This window comes from Crotalus tigris, unplaced genomic scaffold (genome assembly GCF_016545835.1).
Source record: "Crotalus tigris isolate CLP2741 ecotype Arizona unplaced genomic scaffold, ASM1654583v1 scf7180000018346.393812, whole genome shotgun sequence".
Taxonomy (NCBI): Eukaryota; Metazoa; Chordata; class Lepidosauria; order Squamata; family Viperidae; genus Crotalus; species Crotalus tigris.
Window position 1 is genome coordinate 366,063 of NW_024096955.1, and position 10,603 is coordinate 376,665.

The window sequence follows — 10,603 nt, forward strand, 5'->3', positions numbered from 1 at the left end:
TTATAATAGTCCTCTTATTTGCTCCCAAAGGTACTGTTTACCATGAAGTGCACCACAACAAGATTTTTTAAAAACAAAAAAGGGCTCATGCACAATCCTCTTTTCCTGTGAATTCCTCTTCTGTCAAGTTTCCCCCAGCCCTGCTCTCAATGTTACGGCATTTCAGCAGCCCCATCTGGAGCAAAGGGCACTCCCACCTCCCTCCACATCCTCACTGTTTGGGGCTCAGTCTTTCCTTTCCCCAGGCACCCATTCCTACTCATTTGCTAAACTCTGGCTCTCTCCCCAGCTGGATAAAACCTCCCTCTGGGCACCAGAAGGCAGCCAGCCAATCACAGAGGGACAAAGGGCAGGACCAAGGCTGCCAGAATGACAAATGCCGAGGCTGACACCTGGGAAAAGCCAGTTGTTGAGCTGAGATCTCTTAAGGAAGAGTCCTTCTCTTCTGGCAACACCAGCAGGTCCTGAAAGTCTCAGAGGTGCCGGAGCTGACTATCTTCTCCTCATTCTGGGCAGACTGCCAAGCACCCTGGATGCAGCAGCAGCCCAATTCATGAGTTCCAGGCACTGCCACTAGACTTCCTAACAACATAATTCTTCACTTCATCTTGCTACTTGGGTGCTTCATGGCTTCCACCTACAGCCTCCAAGGAAAGTGGACTCCTCTAGCTGCACTGACTTTACTATGGACTTCTTTGGCTTGGGTTGAAGGAAAGCCAGGGTGTCCTTCCTGCAGGATGCCTCCACTGGAACGCAGTGCCGAGAAAGCCTTCTTGATTGAAGTAGCCAAGCAGCAGATACTCCAAAAACTGAACCTGAGCGAGAGGCCCAACATCACCCACCCTGTGCCACGTGTGGCAGTGGCCAATGCCCTGCGGCGACTACACATGGGCAAAGGCTGGACAGATGTGATGGGGCACTTCTCCAGCTGGGAGAAAACAGAGTCGGATGAGCAGGGGTACGAGATCATTAGTTTTGCAGAGACAGGTGAGTGCCCATAGGTCTTCCAAACGTGCAGGCCGAATACGCTAGACCAGATCATTTGTGTTTACAAATTACTCCTGAAATCTATCCCATTGTTTAGGTTAGAGCCTGGCTATGTGCTGGAATACATCAGTTGCAAAAGGGAAAAAAGTAATGTGTGTTTTGGGTCTACTGAGAACAGATTATACTCTTCTCATCAGATCTAGCTTCCTGTGGCATCTCAGATCTACACAGAGACCATTCCCTCTCGCAAAGAACTGTGTATTTGTCTGGTCAGAAATATGTGCACTTGGTATGGTCGTAACTTTATCCAACCTGCTGAATCTTTAAAATGTGCTAGATCAGAAGTTTTCAAACTTTTTGAAGCTTTGGAACCTGTAAGTTAAAAAAGAATTGGAAAAAAAATCCCAGTATCCCTGATCAAGGGATAATGTTCTTGTGATTAAAAAAAAAAAGACTGTATTTAAATGAACATTTTTCCCTTTAGTCTCTTACTGGGCAAGTTTTACTATCAAGCTTCTGAGCACATTATTGTAAGGTTATTTACAATTTAGGACCCATATTTTGTAATGATGATGATGATGATGATGATGGTGATGGTGATAATAATAATGTTGGAAGGGCCTTGGAGGTTTTCTTGTCTAACCTCCTGCTCAGGCAGGAAACCCTATACCATTTCAGACAAATGGTTGTTCAGTCTCTTCTTAAAAACTTACAGTTTTGGAGCATTCACAACTTCTGGAGGCAGGTTGTTCCACTTGTTAATTGTCCTAACTGCCAGGAAATTTCTCCTTAGTTCTAGGTTGCTTCTCTCTTTGGTTAGTTTCCATCCGTTGCTTCTTGTCCTGCCTTCAGGTGCTTTGGATTAATATATGTGGGGCTAAATGCAAATTTATTTATTTATTTATGAGACTTATATACCGCTTTAAGTGCAAGCACTCTCTCAGCGGTGTACACCAGTAAGCAATGTATATATATATTTACATTACCCCCAACAATCTGGGTCCTCATTTTACCTACCCCGGAAAGATGGAAGGCTGAGTCAACCTTGAGCCGGTGAGATTTGAACCGCTGACCTGCTGAACACAGTCAGCTAAAGTGGCCTGCAGTACTGCACCCTAACTGCTGCGCCACCTCGGCTCTTTGTATGTAGCAAATAAGTAAGGACCAAAACAACCCTCAGAACAGGGGTCTTCAAACTTGGCCCGTTGATGACTTGTGGACTTCAACTCTCAGAATTCCTCAGCCAGGCATGCTGGCTGAGGAATTCTGGGAGTTGAAGTCCACAAGTCATCAAAGGGCCAAGTTTGAAGACCCCTGCCTTAGAAGAACTTGGGCTCTGGTTTGGGGCTGGCAGCTTAGAGGCTGATACTTATTTTTGCCTTAACTCTTTTCTCCTCTGCAGAGCCTTCAGGCCTCCTTCAATTCCAGCTCACCCACACAAGAGGCCAAGCCATGCACGTCCTGAAGGCCCAATTGTGGCTGCACCTTAGGGCGCACCAAAACATCACAATACAGATCTACGTTGCAGGACAGCCACAAGTGGTGCTGGGACAGCAGCAGCTGGGAAGTCAGGGGAGGAGCGGCTGGCACTCTTTTTCCCTGATGCCAGCTTTGCAGAACTTCTTCGAGCACGAAGACAAAACTTTACGCTTGGAGTTGCAGTGCGAAGGCTGCCATTCCAACATTGTGTCTTTGATGACAACCAGTAGCAACTCTCATCAGCCGTTCCTGGTGGTGAAGGCAAAGATAAAAGAAACTGGCCACTGGGTGACCAAGCGCAGCTTGAGCTGTGACCAGAACTCAGATCTGTGCTGTCGAAAAGACTACTATGTAAATTTTCGGGACATTGGTTGGAATGACTGGATCTTCAAGCCAGAGGGCTATCAGATAAATTATTGCATGGGCGAATGCCCCATGCACCTGGCAGGTGTGCCTGGGGTGGCAGCTTCCTTCCACACTACTGTCTTCAATTTGGTCAAAGCCAACAACATCCCTATCGCGGGCCATTCCTGCTGTGTCCCCACACAGCGACGGGCCCTTTCTCTGCTGTACTTTGACCCCAATAGCAACCTCATCAAGACAGACATTCCTGACATGGTCGTCGATGCTTGTGGCTGCAGCTAAAGATGGGATGGTAAGCAGAGAGAAAACCGAAAAAAGGACAGCGAGTAGGAAATGGGTTACTTCCTTTCTGCTTCCCTTTGGACTCTCATGAACATCCAAGGACTCTGAGCCAAACTGAAGGGGTGATATTATCATATGGACTCTTTTCAAAAGAGCAACAGTGTTTGGTTTTTCAGAGAAAACAAGTTACACTAAGATGTAAACGAGCCTTTTTCTTACCATTGTATAACGTATAATGTAGTGCTATGCAGGGCTGCGACTAGGCCTCTAACCCTCAGAACCCTGTATTTGTCTTCCTTTCTGAAGTTGCTCCTTGATAGACCCTCCAAGCTGTTTCCCTACCTCTTCCCACCCTGCTCCCAGTAGCTTCATTCACTTCTCTTTTCCCAATCCTGTTCTGTGGGCGGAAGAGTCCACAGAAATGGGTCTGGAATGTATAGGGTTCTGGATACAGGGGTGTACATAGGTTTGCCTCTGATGGCCTCAGCATGTCAAGATACAGTGGAAGAGCAGGAGACACAGGCAAGAGCTTGAATCACACACATCTTCTCAAGCCTTACTAGTTGCCCCTAAAGGCAGATCTTATGGTGCATTCAAAAGTTCTCCTTGTTGCTCTTCTCATTGTCATGGTGTTCTTCTCAATCCAAGGCTCCACATGGACTGGGCCAAGTTTACTTGGGAACTCCTTCACTGGATGGGCAGAAAAAGAAGGAAACCAAGAAGAGCTGCCCAGATCCATACCCAAAGGACTCTAAATATGTTTTGACTTTTGTACTGTGTGTGAGATTTATTGCATTTCTGTTAATGTATCTATATTATTTTATTTTATTTTGGAATGACATTAGTAGCAAAGCAAGTTTCAATAAAAAAAATAAAATAACAATTCAGTGTATTCTGAGAAATGTGTGGAACGCTGGCAAATGGGTATCCTGAGCAAAAGTGGACTTCAAAAGCAGATACTCTCCTTTACAAGAATCCTTCCTTAGAATTCAACCACAGCTTCGCTTTTGTTCCCTTTCCTCCTGCTTGGTATTGATAAGTTTGTCCATCTCCCATCTCCTGCTGCACCAAACCAGTTCTCCACTTTCTATACATTTAGCAAAATTCCCGACTGTAAATTCTGAGCTTTCCTGCAGTGGTGGGATTCAAATATGTGAACAACCAGTTCTCTGTGTGGATGCCACTTCCAGAAGTCCATTCTGGGCCTGGGCAACAAATATTAGCTACCGGTTCTGCCGAAGTGGTGCAAACTGGGTGAATCCCATCACTGTTTTCCTATCACTTCACCATGAACTTTCATCACAATGAAAACTGTCCTTGAGGTCAAAGTTGGCCTATCCACTAAAGTGATACTCTCACTGACAAATTGCAGTAAAGTATGTGTGGCTTAGACCTATGCAGAGAGCCAGAAAGATCCAAAAAGGGAGGGAGGGAGGAAGGGCAGCCCTAGTCTGCATCAACAGAGTATAATTTTAACTCTTTCTAGTCAGCAATCATCAAACTTCACCTTGTCCTTCCATTTTAGGGAGCACATTAACTAACTAGAGCCTGCAGCTAGAGGAAAGCTAGCAAAATAATAAAGGAAAACTGGAAGGAAAAACTTGTGAGTAACACTGTAAAGGTTAAACCTGGAGGAGAGAAGACTGAATAAGAAAATGATCATTGTCTGAATAGTTATCATGTAGAAAATGGGCCAGATTCATTCAGAATTGTTCCAGGAGACAAAGCATGTTTAAGTTTCCAGGAAGCTAGTTTGAGTAGGACATCAGGAAGAATTCCCATAATGGTAAGAGCTGATGGATGGATGGATGGATGGCTGGATGGCTGGATGGATGGATGGATGGATGGATGGATGGATGGATGGATGGATGGATGGAAAGAAGGAAGGATGACTGTTCTAGCTGCTTTAATAGTGAATTCCTGCAGTGGGCAAGGGGTTGGACTACATAATCCCTAAAATCCTTTTCTACCCTTAGCTTTTATGTTTTTATGAAAAAACAGGACTACTTCTGACCCAGATGAGTTTTCTGCTGCTTCAGCCAACACAGGGTTTCAAACGACCATATTTGAGTGAGGGGTACCATTTTGTCTACTCTTGTACCACTTTGCCTACTTCATAAATGTGGAAAGGAAGGAAGAGGACCTTGATGGAGATATGCAAAAGCTATTTCCTAGGCAAAACAGGCCAGAACACAGATAACATTCAGAAGCACTCACACAGATGCCTCCCTAATTCAGTGACCTATAAGAAAGAGGCAAAGGCACAGCACAATCAGACTTGTAAGATTCAGATGTTATAGCCAATCTCAATAAACCCTAGTTTTAGCCTTATTATGGAGTTGGTTTCCTGGTCTGCCTAATAGGACTGACAATGGCAATTTGCAGGTGCTGACAACCACTCCCTTCAACACTGCCACCATGTTGGATATATGAGAGCTTGAGTGAAATTGGCATGAATTCTGTTTGTTTTCCCTTTTAACCAGAGCGAATGATCACAGGCATTGAGGAAGGGTACACAATGAAGCAGCAAAAAAGCATCAAGGCTCCTTGCAAACCACCATCACCTCTACCATATTGGTGATGCATCATTTGGGGCAACTTGCAAGTTGCCTAGACATCCATCCTAGATTCGCTTGCCATCTACAGCCACCCAACAATAAACAAGATATCAGCTTGCTGGGAAGTATATGGAAATTTCAGAGCAAATTTCTTGTTTCAAGCAAATATGTCCCAACAATGTCCACAATAAGCCATAAACATTTCCTTCCACCCAAAGAAATAAATATCTAGTGATCTTCCTAGTTCATCTGACAGGTACTCTTTCTGAATGGTTCTGGGAATGTCTAAGAAATGGTTTGCTTTTCAATCGAAAGAAAAGCTGTACAGGGCATAATAAACACAGTTTTGTTCTATCACTCTGTGAAAGAAATGCTGGTCAAAGTCCAGTGTTGCATGGCAGCTCAGAGGTCCACAATCATCTCTCAAGCCAAGTTGGTTCCCCTCTCTCTCATGGCCATGGATCCGTTGCTTGGAAAAGTACAGCAAGAGAGCAAAGGGCAGCTTTCATCAGCCAGGACTCTTTGTGCACTATCTACTGCTCTGGTCACTCTGTGCATGAGCAGATCACACTGTGATCTGTTTCCTGGATGAGGAAGGCTCAGACAGACCCTGATACTCCCATCAGAGGCTTACCTCTACTTGCAATGTGCAGATCTCTTTGAGTCCACAACGGCTTATTAATTCACAAGTTCAAAAGACAACCTAGCAAAGAGCTAACTTTTCTAACCCTTCCCCCCAAAACAAGTGGGATTTTCCATAACTAGAAGCCTGTCGAACTGTTGCTGTTGCATAATGCTTGTTAATGACTAATGGCATACACATCTGATAGAATGCTGGGTTGAAAGAATTGGGCTGGCCACTACTAAGTGCCCTGCTGTCATGTTGAGTGTTCTCTAGTGCCTAAATATTATGATAAGAGAGCATGTCTAGTTCCCCATTTTTTAAAAATTGTTTTTTTGCTGTTATTGCTATGAGGATGTGATGCTTGTTAGAGTTATTTATACAAAGAAAGTATTTTCCTGGACAAGGTTCAATCCTATTTGAGATGGCATACTCCCCTTGGGGTGTGAATATACACTTTTGAGTCTTAGTATGAGGTACATACTGATAGAGTCGCAATTTAGAAATGCTGGGAGCTGGATGCTGTAGAAAGTTAATAAATAAATAAACACTTGGCAGCGGTTGGACTGATACAACAAGTTAACTCAATCTATAGCTAAGTAGCGCGTATAAATTCAGCCACCATGCTTTATGCTTAAGAATGGTCTCCTCAAGTATAATGTTTGAATCCAGCTTAATTTCTTGTGCTCAGACAAAGCTTTGGGCGTAATATAACTCAGCCAAATCATAGGAAAAATGTAGGTAGAGCTTGTTGTAACTGAACATTTATCATTCAGTTCAGGCTGCTAATAATTTGCTTATTAGTAATTGCACTCAAATCATGACATATTTATTAGATATTATATTATATATATTATATATTAAGACATAGTTTGTCTTAAAGGAGAGAGTTCTCTGTTTATGGAGCTGTATTTATTGAGCATAACTGCTTTAGATAAGGAATATAAGGACAAAATTCTGTCAAGAAGCCATTGGTGATGAACCTTTGCTCAGGTTCATCACCCATGGCTTCTTGACAAAATTTTGCAGATGGAGATAGGACAGACATTGAAAAGAATAACGATGGTGATGTAATATATTTATACCACTTCCTGTTAAAAAAAGCATATCAAAGCTATTTTCAACTGAAACACAAAAACAGCATAAAAATTTATGTAGTAAAATGAACGGGGGGAAACCCATCCATTTAATAATAATAATAATAATAATAATAATAATAATAATAATAATAATAATAATAATGATAAAGTTGGAAGGGACTTTGGAGGTCATCTAGTCCTACCCCCTGCTCAGGCAGGAAACCCTATACCATTTCGGACAAATGGCTGTCCAGTCTCTTCTTAAAAACTTCCAGTGTTGGCGCATTCACCGCTTCTGGAGGCAGGTTGTTCCACTGGTTAATTGTTCTAACTGTCAGGAAGTTTCTCCTTAGTTCTAGGTTGCTTCTCTCCTTGATTAGTTTCCATCCATTGCTTTTTGTCCTGCCTTCAGGCGTCTTGGAAAATAGCTTTACTCCCTCTTCTTTGTGGCAGCCCCTGAGATATTGGAACACTGCTATCATGTCCCCCCCTTGTCCTTTTCTTCATTAAACTAAACATACCCAATTCCATCAGCTGTTCCTTATATGTTTTAGGCTCCAATCCCCTAATCAACTTTTTTGCTCTACTCTGTACTGTTTCTGGAGTGTCAACATCTTTTTACATCATGGTGATCAAAACTGGATGCACTATTCCATGTGTGGCCTTACCAAGGCATTGTAAAGTGGTATTAATACTTCACGTGATCTTGATTCATTCAGAAAAGATCTGCATAAAAAAAAAACAGGGTTTTCAACATCCATCTAAAAGTTATAACAAAAGGTGCCTCATCGATTTCAAGAAAAAGATTTTAAAATCTATGTGTCACCACAGTGAAAGACTACCCATGGCCCTCTTGGTTTTGGGCATGAGCAACAGGATCACCTTCAATAATCATTCAGGTCTGTACAGTAATGTTGATGGTAATCCGTTAGGTATCCAGGTGTTAAACACAAAGAATCAGGACCATTTGTAAGGTTGCAGCCAGTGGTGGGATTCAAATATGTGAGCAACCAGTTCTTTGTTTGGATGCTGTTTCTGGAAGTCCATTCTGGGCCTGGGCAACAAAAAATTAGCTGCCGGTTCTGCCAAAGTGGTGCAAACTGGCTGAATCCCACCACTGGTTGCAGTGTAGAAGAGTTATTCTACACAAGAACTAAAGTTCAACACTAAATTGGCACCAGATAAGGATCAACAGAATTCAGGAAGGATTGGACTTGGAGTGCTTGTGGGAACACCACAACTTTAAAGTGATGTCATGTTTAACTCCACCATCGCCCCAGCTCTGCCTGCTCTTCTCCTACAACTGGTTCATATGGATTAGAACAATGGTTCTCAACCTTTTTAATGCCGCGACCCCCCCCAACCGGTCGTAAGTCGAGGACTACTCAACCGGTCGTAAATCGAGGACTACTAAACTGGTGCAGCACTATTTGCAGAATGGGACTTTTGGCGGGCTCAGCAGGGCAGAGACAGCCTGGACAATTCCTATTGGCTTTTGAAAGCCAATAAAATTAGACTCTATTCAAGAGAGTCTATTCTATTGGCTTTCAAAAGCCAATAGAATAAAAGGGAGTAGCACAGCTAAGGAAAAGGGGAAAAAAATGGTGGACTGTGTTGTTTGGCGACCCCCGTGAAATGGTCGTTTGACCCCAAATGGGGTCCCAACCCACAGGTTGAGAACCACTGGATTAGAACCTTAGACTTTATAAGCAAAACCTGGCTTGGTATCTAATAGACAGCCAGTGCAACTTCTTCAAGAATAATGTGTTCACAGTCAAGAACCCCTGCAGCAACCTAGCCACCGTGACCAGAGCAGTTTCTGGACCAAGCTCAGGCACTTTGTAAATTTCTTTTACAAAACAAAAGTCTGTATTTTCCCCATTTCTCCCAACTTTTAAGCCAATTCAAACATACACATTTATTATATTCAACTGCATAGCATGGAGGCAAAATTACTTTTGTGCTGTTATGCCTATTCCCCACTTTTTAATTGGATTTTTGTTAAAAATAAAAAATAAATTGTTTTCTGGTTTCTGCAGTTCTGTTTTCTTTTTTTTTCTTGTTTCCTTTTTCTTCCGTTTTGGCTTAAGTTGTGTTTCTAAATTATAGAAAAAAGCAAAAGCAGCTGTATTGACCATGAGGAGGGAAATCCAGATTGTACCAGAGCTTTAATTTGATCAACTAAAAGTTTCTAAAATAGCATGCAAGCATTTCAGTTTCCACTAATTCTTCATCATGAAGAAATTATTTTATTACTAGTTTTAGCTGCTTGATGAGCTACTAAGAAAATAAAGTACTGTACATATTTTTTTTTAAATGCACATTTTTGACAACATTATTTGTCAGATGTTTTAAAATTTTAAGGGCTTGGTCAAGGTATCTGGTAAATGTTTTCAGGCATGTTCATACAATTTCACAAGACACATATCTGTTAGGTTTCTCTGAAATGTAAAACAGGCAATGCCATTTCTCTTGAATGAACTATTGGGTTAAAGGTTTTTGGTCCTAATCCAGCCTGCTATTTCTGCATGCACTATTCAGTCCAGATCCCCAATTTTGAACTGAAAAATAAGGTAAGATAACCTTTATTGTCATTTTTTTTACTGTGGGCACAAGGGCACACATCAAAAATGAAATTTAGTTGCCCGCTCTCAAAGTGAAAACACATACATGACACACACCTAACCATACTATATACAACATATATAGAGACCCACACCCTTACATATACATAACAAATAAATATTAAAGACTTGTTTTAAGATGGGCAACTATATCAATGTCTTAAATAAATAAATAAACAAATTGAAGGTCTGTCCTAATTTATAAGTTCAGTATTAGGAAAATCAAAATGGTGGTCCCTTGGGGTTTGGACAGTCCTTTAAACTGCAACATTTTATTCAAGAGACACATTGGACAGGCTAGAAAATGGTAACACATACAGATAGTCCTTGACTTACGACCACAATTCAGCCAAAAATTTCTGTTGTTAAGTGAGACATTTGTTAAGTGAGTTTTGCCCCATTTTGCGACCTTTCTTCTCGCCATTGCTAAGTGAATCACTGCAGTTGATAAGTTAGTAACCTGGTTGTTAAGTGAATCTGGCTTCCCCATTCACTTTGCTTGCTGGAAGGTTGCAAAAGAGGATTTACATGACTTTGGGACACCACAAGTGTCATAAATATGAACGCATTGCCAAGCATCTGAATTTTGATCACCTGATCATGGGGATG

The 10,603-nt window shown here is 42.0% G+C and overlaps 1 protein-coding gene across 1 annotated transcript; it reads left to right on the plus strand.

Annotated features, from left to right (window-relative positions):
- The first annotated feature begins 239 nt into the window (after nt 1–239).
- On the plus strand, nt 240–3,972 carry LOC120311316 (inhibin beta E chain-like). Its single transcript, XM_039350680.1, has 2 exons — nt 240–987; nt 2,390–3,972. The coding sequence occupies exons 1-2, from the start codon at nt 627–629 to the stop codon at nt 3,109–3,111; spliced, it is 1,083 nt and encodes a 360-aa protein (XP_039206614.1). The 5' UTR covers nt 240–626; the 3' UTR covers nt 3,112–3,972.
- Nucleotides 3,973–10,603: the final 6,631 nt, after the last annotated feature.